The 17,519-nt window shown below is 40.2% G+C and overlaps 4 protein-coding genes across 6 annotated transcripts; 3 read left to right on the top strand and 1 right to left on the bottom strand.

Moving 5' to 3' along the window:
* Positions 1 to 1,103: 1,103 nt before the first annotated feature.
* LOC111600551 (retinaldehyde-binding protein 1) lies at positions 1,104 to 2,379 on the top strand. Its single transcript, XM_023316702.2, has 4 exons — positions 1,104 to 1,389; positions 1,458 to 1,833; positions 1,905 to 2,079; positions 2,137 to 2,379. Exons 1-4 carry the CDS (start codon positions 1,311 to 1,313, stop codon positions 2,311 to 2,313), a joined length of 807 nt encoding a protein of 268 aa, XP_023172470.1. The 5' UTR covers positions 1,104 to 1,310; the 3' UTR covers positions 2,314 to 2,379.
* Positions 2,380 to 2,565: 186 nt separating this feature from the next.
* On the top strand, positions 2,566 to 5,043 carry LOC111600302 (X-ray repair cross-complementing protein 5). The gene is made up of 5 exons (XM_023316360.2): positions 2,566 to 2,698; positions 2,765 to 2,860; positions 2,926 to 3,167; positions 3,229 to 3,351; positions 3,417 to 5,043. Exons 1-5 carry the CDS (start codon positions 2,684 to 2,686, stop codon positions 5,041 to 5,043), a joined length of 2,103 nt encoding a protein of 700 aa, XP_023172128.2. The 5' UTR covers positions 2,566 to 2,683.
* Positions 5,044 to 5,324: 281 nt separating this feature from the next.
* Positions 5,325 to 7,622, bottom strand: LOC111600431 (leucine carboxyl methyltransferase 1). Its single transcript, XM_023316527.2, has 4 exons — positions 7,168 to 7,622; positions 6,094 to 6,519; positions 5,732 to 6,036; positions 5,325 to 5,663 (listed from the first exon to the last, which is right to left on the bottom strand). The coding sequence occupies exons 1-4, from the start codon at positions 7,420 to 7,422 to the stop codon at positions 5,627 to 5,629; spliced, it is 1,023 nt and encodes a 340-aa protein (XP_023172295.2). The 5' UTR covers positions 7,423 to 7,622; the 3' UTR covers positions 5,325 to 5,626.
* Positions 7,623 to 8,985: 1,363 nt separating this feature from the next.
* Positions 8,986 to 16,767, top strand: LOC111600633 (acetylcholinesterase). Of its 3 annotated transcripts, none has more exons than XM_023316840.2 (7): positions 8,986 to 9,043; positions 12,047 to 12,228; positions 12,288 to 12,420; positions 13,216 to 13,644; positions 13,709 to 14,928; positions 15,746 to 16,057; positions 16,121 to 16,767. In XM_023316840.2, exons 2-7 carry the CDS (start codon positions 12,053 to 12,055, stop codon positions 16,716 to 16,718), a joined length of 2,868 nt encoding a protein of 955 aa, XP_023172608.1. In that variant the 5' UTR covers positions 8,986 to 9,043; positions 12,047 to 12,052; the 3' UTR covers positions 16,719 to 16,767. The 3 variants fall into 3 exon arrangements, with proteins under 3 accessions (XP_023172608.1, XP_023172642.1, XP_023172625.1); XM_023316874.2 differs by having other exon boundaries at positions 8,986 to 9,114; XM_023316857.2 differs by lacking the exon at positions 8,986 to 9,043 and adding an exon at positions 11,338 to 11,573.
* The last annotated feature ends 752 nt before the right edge of the window (positions 16,768 to 17,519 follow it).

The raw sequence follows: 17,519 nt of genomic DNA, 5'->3' as shown, positions 1-17,519 counted from the left end.
CTAACTGCGACGTTTGCGAGATTGATTGCATTGTAATATTTAAGATTTATGTAAAATTAATCTGGTGCTGGAACAAACATATATTTTTAATAAAATGTTAAGAATATTTCTTATCACTTCTTTTAAACCCGTCAGTCTTTATAGCTTATTAGTTAATTTCTTAAAAGTTGAATTATTAAATAATAACAAGTCATTTCCATGCAATATGACCTTCGCAAAATGTTACCTCCTTATAACATTACTTTACACGTAAAGTGTGGCTATACCAATAATCTTGCTATAGTATGACCACGCTACAGTAAACCCTACGTACAGCATTACCTCGTGCTTCCCTATAGTATTACAAATCTTCAATGTACACTGTCAAGTTCACACGAATGTAGTCTCGACCGTTGTTCGGGTTTCTAAACAGTCTGGATTGTTGAGTCGCTTCGTTAACAGGTATTATGTATTTTTAAATAATTATTAAATTTGAATGAAAAATACATTTGCTAAGCGAAGTCAAGTCACTGTTTCTGTTCGCCAGGCTCTACTGTACTTGTTCATATACGATTGAAAAAGTTATTTAAATTGATCTATAATTAATATAAGAGGCTCGCAGCGCATTTTACCAGTTGTCCATATCCATAGATTCCCATTTCCATAAGGCACATGTATGTTTTCTGAACAGTTGTCAAACTGTATTCGTAGAGAGTCCAACGATGTCAAATCTAATAAAAATAATTACAAATTATAAATTCAAAAATGTCATCAACAATTTCAATGCTAATTTGCGCATTTCCAGCATAGTCACGACTCTGGGCAATGCTCTTAGCTAAGCCCATATACAGATGCCATTTGCCCCTAACTTACAAAACTGAACAATCCAAATGGAAATCAAGATTTCTTGAAATTTATATATCACACAGTTCAGCAGTTGAAGACGATGTTGACCTGAGGAGTTTCAATAGAAAGCCTTCAAAATAAGTCTCCACAGCAGTTCCATATGTGTAATAGAAGCAAACCAGCGAGTCAGAGAGCCAGCCCGTTGTTGATTAATTACAGTCCATTCCATTTGAATTGAAGCTAAACAGTCCAAAACACAGTAAGTGCCCCATTAAAATGTTCGACGCGTTCGGGTTATAAAACTAATAAATAAATAAAGCCAAATCAAATGTCAATATTATTTTTTAACAATCAGTGCGCATTCGGCGCCCTGCGTGTACTGTTCGATGTCGGAACTTTGAAAACATAAAAAAATTTAACTAAATTCTATGTCAATATTTTGTGGAAGCGTTACGTCAATAAGTTCAAAGATAAATATATAAAACATGCTGTTCCTGCGCTCTAACGAGGAGCACTCAGACGAGGAGCTCTTCAAAATCAAACAATTGCGTCAGCTCGTAGAGAGTGAGAGAAGATGCCACGCTCCATAAATGTGATTTAACTTTACTTTACTCTCTTCAAACCATTCGCAGAGTCTGATGAGCTGCATGTGGGCACCGATGAGGTATTTTTGACCAAATTTCTGCATTACACCAATTGGGATACATTCAGGGCATATCAAGCTATACATGCCTATTATGATTTTAAGCTAAAGCATCCCACCTGGGTGGCTCAGCACCCTGTACAGTATTATGCAAAAATATTCTATGCTACGCAATGTCGATTCGTAATGCCCCATACGGATAAGGATGGACGTGTGCTGGTTATCTTTAAGACGGTGGACGCGTTTCAACAATTTCCCGATTATTTGCAGCATTTGGTCGAAATGGATGATCTCATCTTTGAGTCTATGTTAATGTTGCCGCGAGTTCAGCGAAATGGCATAACGGTGATTTGTGACCTTCAGGGGTGGGTACTCAAGGGAGAGAAAGAATACACGTCTCAGTTACATGTTCTAATTAACTCAATTTTCTCTGCAGCACAACTAGAAACTTTCTACGTCAGTTCTCGCCGATGTTCATGAAGATTGTGAATGAGAAGAATACGGTTCTGCCCTTTTCACAGCGAATTGTGCACATCATACAACGCGGCTTTCTAATGCACGTGACATCTTCACTATTTCTTCCCTTTATGAATAAGGATTTTAAAGAGCGTGTAAGTAGCAAATCGGTCAATGTCATTGTAATCATAAATTAATCGATTTGATGCCAGATCTTCACTCACGATGGTCGACATTTGAACAAACTGCGAGAGATGGTTGGAGTTGATTGTTTGCCTGCAGAATATGGCGGTCCAGCAACTAATGTGCTCGATACAAATTTGATTTTTAATCATTTAAGCCAAAATTCGGAATACTTAGAGCAATTGCAACATTATAATAAGCGTTGAATAGAGAACAGACATGATTCTATTTTATTAAATATAATTGACATTAAAGTTTATAAACGTTATATTAAAAAACTAGTATACGCTAAAAAAACAAGGGCTTTCAATATAATAATAAGCGGTTTAATTGTCCCAATTCAAAAAAGATTGCTAGATGCAATCGACAGCAATGATAACGTCTTTTATTTAACATCGATTAATCCGCTATCGACTTATCAAGAGCGAATATGGCGCCAGTTCGATGCTTCTTCTTTGCTGCTCATTCGTTACTAACAACAAGAAACCGATAATTGGATTTGTTTTCGATAACTTACGCTGCGTTGTGAAATTAGTCCGGTTACTTAAAAAAAGTAAACTTTATCAGCTTACACTGATGGCTTCTAATAAGGTAATTAGGCAAAGCTGACTCGTTATTACAAACAAATAGTTTTATAAATATTTTACACTTCTGTAGGAGTGTTTAATTATTATACTAGACGTGCGAAACAGCGCCTCCGAGGAATTCAAATTGAAGTCCGTAAAATGCGTTGCGGAAATAATAAAGGACAAAGTAATATTATTGATTACTTATGTATATATTCTATCTAGATAGATAAATTCCCTTTTTTATGCCAGATTGTCGGCGGCAAGAAGGACTACGTATCTTTTGTATTAGTGGGCTGCGAGAATAGCGACAATGATTTATATACGGCTGATAATAAAGTCTGCCAAAACGTAGTTCAATATTCGAATACGCAGCTTTGCACATGGCAGCTTTTGCTTAGCTTCTTCAAATTCGTCAATGAGCCAACCTGCGATGCTGGCGAATGGCTTGATGGCCTCGCCGTAGCAATGGCTATGCAACAGGTAGCTCTGCCGTAAGTTTACAAATATATCAATAGACATATCTATATTTTATGTAAATATATCTGTTTGTAGCTTGAAGTGTGCTAGGCAGCGTATTTTGCTTCTCTATGACTTCAATTACATGTCACAGGGATACGACGACTATAACCACATCTGCGACAATTTGCTTAATGCAGGCATCGAGTTAATTGTAGGGTAAGCTTCTGTTTTATAGAATATGGGAATTTTGTGTACTAATGTCAATTTCTATTGTTGCTTAGTTCCCACAACATTGCCTATATAGACAATGCTGAAACCAGCCTGCCCCAGGCCATTTTTCAGTCCTCGCGAAAGCCCAATATCCATGAGCTGGAGAACCAGAACCGTGCTCTACAGTTAGTCAGCAACTGCAATGCCGTATTGTGCAGCTTCAAGGAAACATTGGCCTCGGTCTTTAAGGTGTCTAATAGACGCCCCTGGGTTTGGAATGCCAAACTCCATATTGGAAGTGTGATTGCAATTAGCTTGCAGGGCATTATAGCCATGAAAGCCGAAAGTCACATTAAGTTGAAGAAGGTGTGGGGCGAGGCTGAAGAGTTGGTTGAGCGAGAGGAACGTTTTTTTATTAAGGGCACAGAAGTTACACCCTTGCCTCAAGATCTTATCGATGGTTATATGCTTGGCGGCACTCCAGTGCCGTATGATGAGACTCTCGTTGAGCTGCCACCCTCCCATGCACCGGGTCTGCATTTTGTGGGATTTGTGAAGCACAGCAGCATACCTGATGTTTACTTTTGCGGCGACTCACTTTACATGCTGGTTCATCAGAAGGGCAACACAACATCTGCCCAAAAACTGGATGCCTTGGTGAGAGCATTGATAGCCCAAAAGTGTGTTATACTGTGCTGGAAAATTTTCAGTGTCAAGTTTAATACGCCACGCATTGTGGTGCTAATTCCGCAAGAGTCCACAGAGGATCGCCCGGCCACCTTATACATGCAAGAGTTGTCATATCATGCTCAGCACCAGTTCTGGGATTTTCCCTCCCTGCGCACTGAAAAGACAGAGTGTAACAAAGATCAGCTAAAGGCTGTTGACAACCTGATTGATAGCATGGATCTGGAGTGCACACTGAAGGATACCCAGCAGCCTAGACAGCGACGACAAAATGATCTGTTGCCATTCGATGGGCTGCCCAGCATTTATGAGCAGAATGTGATGGACGTATTGGAGCGAAAGGTTATCTGCCGGGCAGCGGACGATGAACAGTTCCAAGAAATGCTACAAGACAAAAACTTTGTCGACATCTTTTGGCGAGTGCCTGAACCAATTGAGGAAAAATCCAAACAGGCCGCAGCGGCGCTCAAAAAACTATTTCCATTGGAGCATAGTCATGCATGGCTAGAGAAGCTCAAGGCCAAGGAGCAAGAACAGAATTCAGCACCAGCTATCAAGCAAGAACGCCCAGATCCAATCAGTATTGATAGCGTGGGTCTAATGACACCTGTCCAAGATTATAAACAACTGCTACAAAATGTACGCTCCGAGTTAAATACTACTAAACGGGATGCTCAGTTCCAGTCGTTAGCTGCGCAAATGCGAGTGGTTGTTATTACGTTGCTGGAGCGCAGCAAATTGGATCTCAATCAGTTGAACGAAGTGATAAAACTGTATCGAGACAGTTGCCTCGAATTCAACAGCTTTACGGAGTACAATCAATTTGCGACGCAGCTAAAGACCAAAGCAACCGAAAGGAATCTTCAGCAGTTTTGGAACACCATTGTGGTGGAGAAGCAGCTGGGCCCTCTCGTATTGGGTGAGCCAACCCTGGAGGACGAGCTGCGTCTCAAAAAGTTTTATACTAATCCAGAGTTCGAAGTTGATACTGAAATGCAGGATGATTCATAATAAAAATAATGTTTATAAATAATATACAATTAATTTAAAAACTAGTTTAATTAAAAAAAATATTTAACTTTTGTAAATTTAATTTATTTCGTTTTTCATGAAGTTTAATATACATTTACAGTTCCACGAAACAAGTATGGGGCAAAGGAATAAACAACCAATTGGACATTTTCATTAAATATAGTAATTTTTTTCGTTGATGCATTACATATATATTAATATATTAATGTAAAATGTAAAATGTAAAATTATTTAGCCAAATGGGAGCATAAAAAATTAAAGCTTAATGGAAAACGGCTTAAGGAACGAACAATTTTAAATATTTGCCAATCTTAAAAGATGTACACCTAACAATTTAAGAATGGATAGGGGACGTTAAATAAGCAATGCCATTTATATACATTGCATATAGCTATATGTGTGAATGGGTGTGTGTATGTGTATGTATGTAAGTGAGAAACATTAAATACATTATAATTTGTTAACACAATCTGTGTAAAGGTTGCAAGCAAGTGCATGCAAATTATTATGTTTACAAATGTCGTGCGATGGAGCCAAGAGCTACTTCTTTGCACCGAGCGCCCTAGTCAATGTTCAGTGAGGACATCAGCTCCTCGACGCTGTTGAGTAGATATACCAAAAAAGGTTAGTGAAATTTTACTATATATGAATAACGTGGAAGACATACGTTATATCGAGATCCTGGAAGGCTACGCCCAGCCAGGCAACAACGAGGCAATAGTGCTGGAATAGCTGTAGCAGTAGCTCTCCCTCATCCAACATTTCTAGACGTTCTATGCGTTGGCGCTCCGATGACGAAATGCTTTCGTACACCTGTACCATGTCCCAAGCGCGTGCTCCGCTCCAGCCACAATCCTTGAACCGATTGGTTTGAGTTTCCAGTGACAAGCAAGATTCCACGCCCGCCAAACTACAGCCTCGACTGCGCAGATTGTTAAGCATAACATCGCCAAACCGATCGTTCATGTTGACCTGTGATGGAGACTCGATTGTTACTGTGTGCGTAACTCGGATGAAGTTTCAATTTACCTGTTCATAGTTAACAAAGACGGCTGCTTGGAACTTCTGCGCTATCCATTTGAGTAGATTTCCACAGTTTTGAGCTTCAATATAGACCAGTACGCACTCCGCGAGAAATATGGTGGGCAGAGTGAAGTCCACTTCGGCTTGCTGCAGCTTATTGTCCACCTCATCCAGATTGCGTAGGTCTACACCCATCAAATGATAGTTGGGACCATGCAAATCAGTCGGGCTGAGACGCACTTCTCCATCCTCGTCGTTTATTTTGGCCAGCAGTGCTTTGTTGCGTTTGATTGTATAGCATTTGCGCGCGGTCACTGTGGGAAAATCTAGCTCAATGAAATTCTTCACCTGGTGCGGTGTGTCTCGCAAACGAAAGTAGAGCGTATCAAAGCCACATCCAAGGTTGATGATTTGACAATTTCCAGAAGTTTTCTGCAATGGTCATGGTCAGTTTAATTGAAGGGCAAGGTTGTATATGTAGCTGGGACGTGATGCACATCTACAACACATGCGCATCAGCATCATTTTTGCCTATGCAACAGGATTCCAGTAGCATTGAGAAATTCAATGTCACAGTTCAAGCGATGCCTCGACCTTAACTTGTGCCTTGTTCAGATAGTTGGGTGGCAATAGAAATTATGTGACCTACTTGCATGCTAAAAAAAGCTTCTCATATTTTTTTAAATTAATTACGTACCCAACGAATAAAATAAATTGAACTATGTTCGAAAAATATTTCTATCGATAGCAAAAAAAAAAAAATGATCGGCCCACAAGGATTCGGAGTCTCTACATACATTGTCTACAATCGAGATACTTCTAAATAGAATTCTATCGATGACAAATAACACATGATCATTATTAATATAAACCATATTTCTTAAAGAAATTAGTCTATAGTTAAATTTGTTCTTTAGAATAAACAAATATTAGAAGAAACAAATAAGATTAAAAGTAATAGTCAACTCATTTGCCAATATACAAAAGGAGGCAGTGAATATTCATTTCGCGCATGTCCCATTTCTTGTGTTTTTTTGTTTGCTGCAGCCTTCAACTGTAAATTCAGTAGATACAACTAACCTTCAGAAACTTCTCCACACACATCTCAACGCCCTTGACGCGTGCAAAGTAACCGCGATTTATTTCAGGTGCTTTTCTTTCCTGATTGCGCACAAAGAACCCAATGTAGTCATCCTTCCAGTATCCAAGGCGCACAGCACCTCGTTTGCAATCGCTGGCATCGTCATTGGTAGCGATGACGGCTTCATCACATGGATGAAATTTGTGTGTGCTATTGTTATGTGCGACTCCTCCGCCTGCTGACGGAGGCTCCATTGTTAAGCTTCTTTGCTGCTGGACTCCTGTCACCTTTCAACGCGTCCTGTTTTTGAGAAAGACGGCAACCGGATTTCTTTGGTTCAACTACTTTGTCACTTCAAAACCGTTTTTTTTATTATTTTGACTTTTTCGTAACTTTGATTTCTTCCACCAGTTGTGTGAATGCAAATGAGTATAAAAAACGGCCCGTAAACAGCTGCAAGCATCGATAACATCCGTAAGTGTTGGTAAACTTGTAATTAGCAACTTTTGCTGTCGGCGTCTGATAAATATTATATCGATTAAATAAGAAACCGCCAATTTTAAAATTGGTACACTATCATATTTAATATTTGACAGAAATATATATTGCTACAAGCTGAACACATTCAAAGACTTAATGCTGATTATTGTATTAGCTGGAGTCAATTTAAAAGTAGGCAATGAGCAAATGAGAATTCTGTTGTAGTCGTTTGTAAGTAACGCGTGCCACAATCAAGTCAAAGTTAACTCCATCATCTATGTAAGTGCTATAATTGTTTCCCGCATGTTTGACATCGGAAGCGACGGCTGTTATAATTAAAATTGTCAGCTACGCCCAAGCCACTGAGTCTTCAACTCAATAAGTCGGGGTCAAAATGTAAACTGGCTTTAATTGTTGTTTCGCTTTTGTATTTGCAATGACGGTGAATGAATCACAACCCCTGGCGAAAACAAATTAGTTTCCTTATAACGATAGAATGACAAATTATGCAAAGTGCAACTTTTTGTCATGTAAAAATATCTCATTGGATCGACAATTGCATCTAACCAAATTATTTGCTATCCAACGTCGCGGAGTCGCAATGCTCAAAGTTTTAAAAGTTTTGGTTGATGGCCCTTAATTAGGCAGACGTTATTAATTGAAGACTTTTTGAACTCCGTCAATGGGCAGAATAGGGTTGATGTGTTGAACATTAATTCAAGGGCGTGAACTGAAAATTTGTTTTCAAAACTGTCTGTTTGATCCCTAATGAAATAAACAAGTAAGTTTATCAGCTTACTATATTTGTTTTATTTATATTTCATTATATTTTAAATAACCACAAAGTTATAAAGTTTCTATATTCATTATATACCTAAAGATAAATCTTAAATGCTTATAATAGAACTCTTAAAAAATAAATAATATTTTTTAAAATTATATATTACATATTTGTTAGTTTTATTTTTAACAAAACAAAATCTGCTTTTAGTTTGTTTCGCCCAATATATTTTGTTTTTATTTCGATATTTCAACGATTTAATAGATTGAAATACTAATCACATTGATTCGGAATGTTTTATACATTTTAGATGAAATTTCTTTGATTGCATTTTGTCGCATATTAATCTGTATTTAATCAATTGAGCGCATCGGACAGATCAATGTGAACTCCGTTCTCTCTTCGCCTCTCCCATGCAATGCACTCTGACGCTCTCTGCATGCTCTCGCCCGCTCTTCCACTCTCTCTCACTCTTTATAATGCGTGCACCCACATTCGTTCAGGTTAGCTGCGACTGCTGAAGCCACTTGCCGCTTCAGTTCGATTTTAACGTTCGTGAGCGTCGGTTGTGCGAGCTGAAAGCTGCGCGCGCGTCTTCTATAAAATTCTCTCAGGTCTGTGAGTCAAGCAACAACTGTTGGTAACAAAAGCGTAGCTGCTCACGTAAGCCTGTTTACATGTGTGTGTGAGTGCATATGTGTGTATTTATCAGTATGTGTGTGAGTGTTAATAAAGCCAAAAGCCACATTCTGTATATTGCGTGTGCGTGCAATTGCGTTGGTATTGGTGCAACCATAACGCTGTTGCTGCGTTTTGACGTTTGACTGGCTCTGGCTGTAGCTACGGCTCTCTACCTGTGGCCTGGCTTAAAACTGAAAACGGTCATTTCATTACGTTTACGTTTTTCTTTGCATTTTCGTTAGCCGAGTTTGTTGTTTTTTCGGGGCGTTGGCGCGTACACAAAGAAAGTTAATAATTTTTGTGTCTCGTCGCTGGGAATTAATCATTTACAAATGGTTTAATCGAATTGAGTGCAAATGTTATTGTTGGGACACACAGTGAAGGGCTAAGATTAGATACTGCAAAAGGCCAAAAAGAACAGAAAAGTTGCGACGTTGCCGTCGACTCGGGCAGCGACGTCATCATTTGGAGCATAACTGTGAAACAAGTGAGATTAAAGTAGCGGTGTCAATAACAGCAACAACAACAACACTGCCACAACAGCTCAGTGGGCCAACACTACACACACACGTACACTCACACCGACAGATACTCGCACACAGACAACGACACCTGCAAACGCTTCACTTTCAACATTATCGTTGCGTTTTATTGTTTCTGTTTGCTTTGTGATTGCGAAAATAAAAACTAACCAAGTGCCTGGGCACTAAATGTGATTCACCAACAACAACAATAACAACAGACACACAATAACGTGTAACTTGATATAAAATTCCCGCAAGCAAAAAACTAATTTTTTTTACCGTTGGCAAACATATTTCAAGAGGGACGACAGCCGTTATTTTGTGCAGGCGTTTGCATTTCCGCACTTTTCAACAAGAATAAGCAAAAGAATACTAGAAGAAGAAGAAGAAGAAGCAGCGGCAGCAAAGAAGAGGACTTCAACACGTCGAGGTTAACAGCGTAACCTGAGTCAGTGGCGCTGGCAGGTTAATGCACTTTTATATTTTGCATGCAGCAACAACAGCAACAGCGACTTGTGTGTGTATGTGTGTATGTGTGAGTGTGTAAGTGCTTGTGAGTCCTTGTGCCAGTTAACGTTGACGTTGACGTTGACGCTCACGTCGAAGTCGGCGGCGACTTCGCGTCGCGGCTTTTGCAATCTAATGCCAAAAGTGCAGCTCAACTTTGTTTATATATTGCTTGTTGTTGTTGTTTGTGTTTGAGTTCAGCACGTGAAATTGCAATCAGAACGCAGGTGTGCGCAATCGCGCTGAATTTGAGCTGTATCAAGTTAGCCACTAACCGGATATAACAATTAGTAATCAATGTGAGGGTGTGTGTGTGTGTGTAAGCATGTGAATATTTAAAGGAATCCTAGGTGGAATACATAATTTTATAGTTGCTGCATATTAGGAATTTGATATATCGATTAGCCAACTCAACTCAAATTTTAAAATCAATTTTGATTGTTCCGCGATTTTGTAATAACTTGACTCAGCAAATGAATTTATAAGGAATAAAATATTTTTAATATTTACTTTGATTTTAGAATTAGTTTTTAAGTTTTTTATGATATATGATTTTTCGAAATTTTTTTTATTTATTTTTTTCCGGTTTCTAAGTTCTCTCAATAAATTGACTTTGAATTATCAGCAAACTTTTTATCTAATTGTTAGCAATTAAAACAAAAATTTATAGAACGACTTTTAAAAAAAAATTACTTTTATTTTATTTAATTATTACTCCACAAGGGAGCTATTCTTATTATTTTGCTTAAATAGTTTAATAAAATTATTAAACTAAAGTGAAATTTTTTTAATGTTTTAATTTTAATTTTTTAATTTTTTTTAAATATAATTTAGAATTAAATTAAATAAAATTAATAATAATATATAAAAATAATTATAATATATTAAAATAGAATATTATAAAAATAATAGTAATTTACTAGAGATGTTACAAGAGAATTCATCATATTTTGATGCTCTGCTTTCAGTTATATAGATCAGAGATATGTTGCTTAAAAACTTTAAGTACTTGATGCGAACTTCAATTAGAATAGATAAATTCAGAGTAAAAATTTTGAGAAAATGTTTTCTATTCTATTCCAGTTACAGACTCGAACTTAGCGCATCGAAAACCTTCTTTATCATATTAGGCTTTATGGAACAACTATGTGTAATCTTCCTAAATTCCTAATACAGCTCTAGCTTGATCCCACATACGATTCAAATGCTGCTGAACTTGTTCTGAATCCGTCAACTTTAACCCATTTCGGGCAATGTCATGACCTCTTTCCAACACACAATTAACCAATTAGCTGCGAAGACATTTGATGCTCCAGCAAAACGAAGCAGTCAATCGCCATTGCAATCGCACTGCCTCCATCGAAGCAGTAGTGCCAACAGTTGACTCCAATTCGGAATAAAAGACAAAGTCACAAACGTCGCATTTTATGCTGTAACTTTTCATTTATTTTTAGCGCATATTTTTTTTTCTTTGCAAACGGGTTTCTCGGTCGCTCGGCCTCTCTTACTTCTAACGAACGCCTCTAACGCGCAACTAAACCACATAACATCTACCAACATATATGCTTATATATATATATGTATATATAACACAGATAACGTAATTTGAAAACCCGTTTGGTCACTCTTACTCGGCCCGAGATTTGTTTATTAATGTTTAAGCAAAAAAAGTATTAATTAAATGTTTGTTGTAAAGTTTTTTCTTCGAATTCTGTTTCTTACAAAAAACTGAGTGCCTAAACAGAGTTTGATATAAGTATATTCCTAAAAATATTTCAAAAATTCAGCATCATAAATAATTAAAATTTGAATTGAATCTTTTTTTAAATTAACTATTTATATTTATATATTTTTATTTATAAAAATTCTAGCTTTTCTTGAAATATTTTATCATTCTTCTTGCAGCTTAACATGGCACAGAAGTTTAAGTATCGCGACAAATTGAAGGGTCTATCGATCATCGTTCTATCTATCGTTCTTCTTGCATTACTCCCACAATCCATTGACGCACAAACTCGAGATCCGCGATTTTATTCGCGCGTCGGTGTCGACTATCAATGGCCGAATCCCGGCGATCCGGATTACAGGTGAGCCCAAGCATATTCAATTACCCAAATACAGTTCTCTTAAGATTCAATACTTTCAGAACCTACACATTCAACGATCGTCGCTACGGGCACTATCAGCCAAATGGATATGGCGCTAATTATCCAGGCAGAAATCCACCTGGTCAATATCCCCAGGGTATGCCGAACGAGGATCGTTTTCGATTTGATCCGGTGAGTGCAGTTATACTCGTTCGCGTAGTGTAGTGGGTATATTAGTTTTTTACAAGGTAATCAACGGCGTCGTAGCTGATCTACATGTAGACTTTGTGCTGTGAATGGGTCGACCAAAGTTTCTTGAGATCCTCACTGATTTGTTGGTTAAGTATTTTATATTAATCGCTTGCTCTGTCCATCTAAGAAATCATCTAAGAAACACTACGCTTTAGACCTTGGTATGAATTGAGTTTACATTCAGATCCTCGCATGGCAAATCTCAAGTTTCTTTCTGATTATGTGCTGATCCTCCTCGATCACTCAGACTTGAGGTAGGTCCTCTATTCAGCATAGAGGCTTCTGCAGCAGGCGCAGATCAAGTTCTGAGAACTGATACTTACACTCGTATAGCCCTAAGTTGGGCATACAGTTTACGATATATTCCAATTAAAGAGTTTCATTTTAAGACTCTAGTAGACTCTAGCCGTTGCCATTGGCTTGTGATTCAACTTGTTCGCACCTATTTATCAATTGACTGCGAGTCTGATCAATTGAATTCGCGACACAAGAGTTGACCCCAAAACATCGGACTGAGAAACGATTAATGAACGCAACAGCCGCGAACAATGCGCTGCCATTGAGCAGCAGCTTCGAGTGATCCACGGACAGTTGAGTAATATCGAGGCAATAATCTTAATTAAGTTTTCATGCGTTGTGCGACTTAATCAATTACACATGTTTCCCAGCCGCCCGCAACTGTGAACTGTGTACAACAACGACTCTAATCTAAACCTGTTAAAACTCTATTTACAGAACGATCCCAATGCTAGGACACAGTTTCCGGGCGTCTTGGCCGGTTGGCGTGAGGATTTGCAGGGGAAGCAGCGACGCGACTCGTTGACTCTGGAACGGGATGTCTTTGTCACGACGAACTATGGCCAGGTGCAAGGCTTTAAGGTCTACATGTACGACAATCCCGATCCCAAGTCATTCTATAGGCCATATCATTCCACTGTGGATCGCGTAATGGGCGAATGCTCCGTGTTCTTGGGCATTCCCTACGCCCTGCCGCCCACATTCGAGGGGCGCTTTAAGCCGCCACGCCTACATCGCGGCTGGCAGCTGCTGCAGGCGGTGGACTTCGGACCCGCCTGTCCACAGCCGGTGCGTTACACAGGTGCGACCAAAGGTGTCATGGACATGGATGAGGATTGCCTCTATCTGAATGTATATTCGCCCAAGGTAAGTTTACGATTTATGAAAATACTTTCAACCAATAAATAAACTGTGAAATTCTCTTTTACAGACTGGCGCTGGCGTTGCCCAGAAGTATCCGGTCATGGTCTATATACATGGCGGGGAGTTCGTGCGCGGCGCTTCAAATCTGTTCCAGGGTCATGTGCTGGCCTCCTTCTACGATGTGGTCGTGGTCACGTTGAACTATCGGCTGGGCGCATTGGGCTTCCTCTCCACAGCAGATGAGAACTCGCCGGGCAACTATGGCATCTTGGATCAGGCAATGGCACTCAAGTGGGTGCACGATAACATTGAGTTCTTCAATGGGGATCGCGAGTCGATCACGCTGTTTGGACCCGGAGCTGGGGCCGCCTCTGCAGGACTCCTGATGGTGGCACCACAAACACGCAACATAGTGAAGCGCGTGATTGCCCAATCGGGCTCAGCGTTGGCCGACTGGGCGCTCATCCAAGATAAGTACAGGGCACAGAATACCAGTCGTGTGCTGGGCCAAGTGCTGGGCTGCTCTATAGATTCGTCCTGGAAACTGGTCAACTGCCTACGCACTGGACGCAGCTTCTACGAGCTGGGAAATGCCGAGTTCTCGCCCCAAGTCGGAAGCTTCCCCTGGGGTCCGGTGCTGGATCATAATTTCACGTTGCCTGGCGACGATTGGTACGAGGGCTGGCGGGAGAAGGATTGGCGTTTTCTTACCCAGACACCCGAGACTCTGATTCGCGCTGGCCGTTTCAATCGCAACATTCAGTATATGACGGGTGTTACCACGCAGGAAGCGGCGTTCTTTGTGGCCCAGAACGAATCTCTGGCGCCCTATTACGAGCTAGACGGTCGCTTCTTTGAGCAGAAGTTGAGGGAGCACGTCTTCCGCTACAACTACACTCTCAATCCGAATGGCGTGTATGAGGCCATCAAATACATGTACACCTACTGGCCGGATCCCAACAATAACACCATCATACGTGATCAATACATCAATATGCTGAGCGATCTCTACTATCGGGCGCCCGTCGATCAAATGGTTAAGCTGCTCTTAGCGCAAAAGATTCCCGTCTATATGTATGTGCTGAACACCACCGTGGAGGCCCTCAACTTGCCCCAATGGCGCAAATATCCACACGACACCGAGCACTACTTCTTGACGGGTGCCCCCTTCTTGGACACGGAGTTCTTTCCCAAGAAGGACCACCTGCAGCGCAACATGTGGACTGACAATGATCGCAATATGAGTCACTTCTTCATGCAGACCTATTCGAACTTTGCGAGATATGGGTAAGTGAGAGCCCGAGGTTAGCTTAAGGTTATGCTAACTGAGCATTTCTTTGCTCACAACTTATCGATCATTTAATAAGTATGGCTTAAAACGTAACTTCGACCTTGAATCGAACATGAATAGTGTAGCAGACGATGAGCTAGCCGTAAGGTTCGTAAGGTACAAAGGCTGTAGGCTCAACATTTTAGTTCTTTAATCATAATCCGGTTTATCGATAATAATCGATCAGTTTATTTGGTTTTTATGTTTGGCTTTAACTCATTATACTTTGGATTTTGAATAACTTCGACCTTAAATCGAACATGAATAGTGTAGCAGACGATGAGCTAGCCGTAAGGTTCGTAAGGTACAAAGGCTGTAGGCTCAACATTTTAGTTATTTAATCATAATCCTGCTTATCGATAATAATCGATCAGTTTATTTGGTTTTTATGTTTGGCTTTAACTCATTATACTTTGGATTTTGAATAACTTCGACCTTAAATCGAACATGAATAGTGTAGCAGACGATGAGCTAGCCGTAAGGTTCGTAAGGTACAAAGGTTGTAGGCTCAACATTTTAGTTCTTTAATCATAATCCTGCTTATCGATAATAATCGATCAGTTTATTTGGTTTTTATATTTGGCTTTAACTCATTATACTTTGGGTTTTTAATAACTCTGCCACCGTCCCGCCGTATTTCAAATAGTAGGGTATTTGGGGTATCTTCTAGTCGAGCATGACATATACTAACTTAAGCCAGTTCATAAAACTATCGTATAATTGAAATATCGTAACGTTTCTCTTTAACTAACTATGCTCCATTCACGTTTACAGCAATCCGACGCCGCAGCAAGTGCTCGGAATGCACTTTCAACAGGCATATCAGGGGGAGATTCGTTACCTAAACATCAATACCACATACAACTCCTCGATCTTGCTGAACTATCGGCAAACCGAGTGCGCCTTCTGGACGCAGTATTTGCCAACCGTAATTGGCGTTCTGGTGCCCACATATCCGCCCACGACGGAATACTGGTGGGAGCCAAAGGAGCCCTTGCAAATCGCCTTCTGGAGCATGTCGGTTGCCTGCTTCTTCCTCATCGTGCTGGTCGTCATCTGCTGCATTATGTGGCGCAACGCCAAGCGGTAAGTCGAGTGGGCTAAGTCGTCTGCATAATCGCAAACTAAATTCAAATTTTCAAATGAAAGGCAATCGGATCGCTTCTATGACGAGGACGTCTTCATCAATGGCGATGGCATGGAGCCAGAGCCGGATCCACGAGGCGTGGACAATTCGCATATGGTGACCAATCACCATGCATTGCGCTCGCGAGACAACATTTACGAATATCGAGACTCTCCATCGACCAAAACACTAGCCAGCAAAGCACAGACGGATACCACGTCCTTGCGTTCACCCAGCTCGCTGGCCATGACCCAGAAGTCAGGCAGCCAAGCTTCGCTCAAGTCGGGCATTTCGCTCAAGGAGACTAATGGCAGCCTGGTCAAGTCGGAGCGCGCAGCTACGCCGCGCTCGCAGACTAATGGATCTGCAGCCAAAGCGGCGCCTGTCGAGGAGAAGCGTCTGCTGCAGCCCATGTCCAGCACGCCAGTGGCGCAGCTGCAAGCGGAGCCAATGAAGCGAACGCCGGCAGCTCCAGCCAGCGTGATTAGCAGCAGCAGTCGCAGCACCACGCCAGTGCCCTCGGCACGCACCACAACGACGACGGCGACGCTGACAGCGCAGCCGGCAGCACAGCCACGACGCACGCAGCTAGTGGAGGGCGTGCCACAAACATCCGTCTAAGTAACCGCTCTCTAAGCGCGCGATGCACTTAGAGAGAATACGCAAAGCCTTTGAATGAACAATCTAACCACTTAGCAAATTCGACATTGGGGTAAGAGCTCAAATACCACTTGAATCGAGACACCTTTTAAAAGATTCTCTTCAACAGCTCCGTCTAGCTGGATAACACCTGTATTAAACGTTGACATAGCTAGATTTTAGGTTTTGTTTTATATCTAGTTTTATATTATTTATAAATTTATTTTTACACAGATCTAAAAGATCTCGGAAGCTATTTTAACGCAATTTTGTATTTTCCTTTTATATTTCTTCGTCTTAATTTTTTGTATATTTTTTAAGTTTGATAACCCAACGAATACGAATCCATATCAATGACATTCCATAGAATAGTCTTGGCCTATAGCTAGGGAGGCGAGATCATCAAGTGTACATAATATCTATGTAAAGTGTAATCAAGAACAACTAATTTAAGATGTTAATGATAAGCTTCATTCACATTTGCCTGCTAAGGATCAAATGAAAGATCTGTAATAGAAAACTGTTTGAACCAACATTTCGAGCATATTAAGAAAGTAATAAACGGAAGCACATTCAATGCATTCTTCTACAAGTTCTTCGCTAAGATTTTCCACCTAACATATCTGCGTACAGAACCCATATAACACTCGCACTTGTAATCCATCGACCATACATAATTACCATATCATTCGCAGATCTAGAGCACAAGTGCCTTATCCAAATTGGATACAGTCTAGTATTAAGTGTGTGTACTCATATACAATTTAAGTGCCTTAAATTTGA

The sequence above is a fragment of the Drosophila hydei genome, unplaced genomic scaffold (assembly GCF_003285905.1).
Source record: "Drosophila hydei strain 15085-1641.00,03,60 unplaced genomic scaffold, DhydRS2 tig00000149-arrow-pilon, whole genome shotgun sequence".
In the NCBI taxonomy this organism is placed as follows: Eukaryota; Metazoa; Arthropoda; class Insecta; order Diptera; family Drosophilidae; genus Drosophila; species Drosophila hydei.
Note: the sequence above shows the minus strand (reverse complement) of the source record. Positions and strands in the feature narration are given on the sequence as shown.

Excerpts from the sequence above, each read along its gene's own strand:
- LOC111600431 (XM_023316527.2), bottom strand. The coding sequence starts at position 7,422 with ATGGAGCCTCCGTCAGCAGGCGGAGGAGTCGCACATAACAATAGCACA. Across the intron at positions 6,520-7,167 it reads GTGTGGAGAAGTTTCTGAAG|AAAACTTCTGGAAATTGTCA; the intron begins GTTAGTTGTATC and ends TGACCATTGCAG. Across the intron at positions 5,664-5,731 it reads TTCCAGGATCTCGATATAAC|CGTCGAGGAGCTGATGTCCT; the intron begins GTATGTCTTCCA and ends TCTACTCAACAG.
- LOC111600633 (XM_023316840.2), top strand. The coding sequence starts at position 12,053 with ATGGCACAGAAGTTTAAGTATCGCGACAAATTGAAGGGTCTATCGATC. Across the intron at positions 12,229-12,287 it reads CCCGGCGATCCGGATTACAG|AACCTACACATTCAACGATC; the intron begins GTGAGCCCAAGC and ends CAATACTTTCAG. Across the intron at positions 14,929-15,745 it reads TCGAACTTTGCGAGATATGG|CAATCCGACGCCGCAGCAAG; the intron begins GTAAGTGAGAGC and ends TCACGTTTACAG.
- LOC111600302 (XM_023316360.2), top strand. Across the intron at positions 3,168-3,228 it reads ATGCAACAGGTAGCTCTGCC|CTTGAAGTGTGCTAGGCAGC; the intron begins GTAAGTTTACAA and ends ATCTGTTTGTAG. Across the intron at positions 3,352-3,416 it reads GGCATCGAGTTAATTGTAGG|TTCCCACAACATTGCCTATA; the intron begins GTAAGCTTCTGT and ends ATTGTTGCTTAG.
- LOC111600551 (XM_023316702.2), top strand. The coding sequence starts at position 1,311 with ATGCTGTTCCTGCGCTCTAACGAGGAGCACTCAGACGAGGAGCTCTTC. Across the intron at positions 1,390-1,457 it reads ATTGCGTCAGCTCGTAGAGA|AGTCTGATGAGCTGCATGTG; the intron begins GTGAGAGAAGAT and ends AACCATTCGCAG. Across the intron at positions 2,080-2,136 it reads ATAAGGATTTTAAAGAGCGT|ATCTTCACTCACGATGGTCG; the intron begins GTAAGTAGCAAA and ends ATTTGATGCCAG.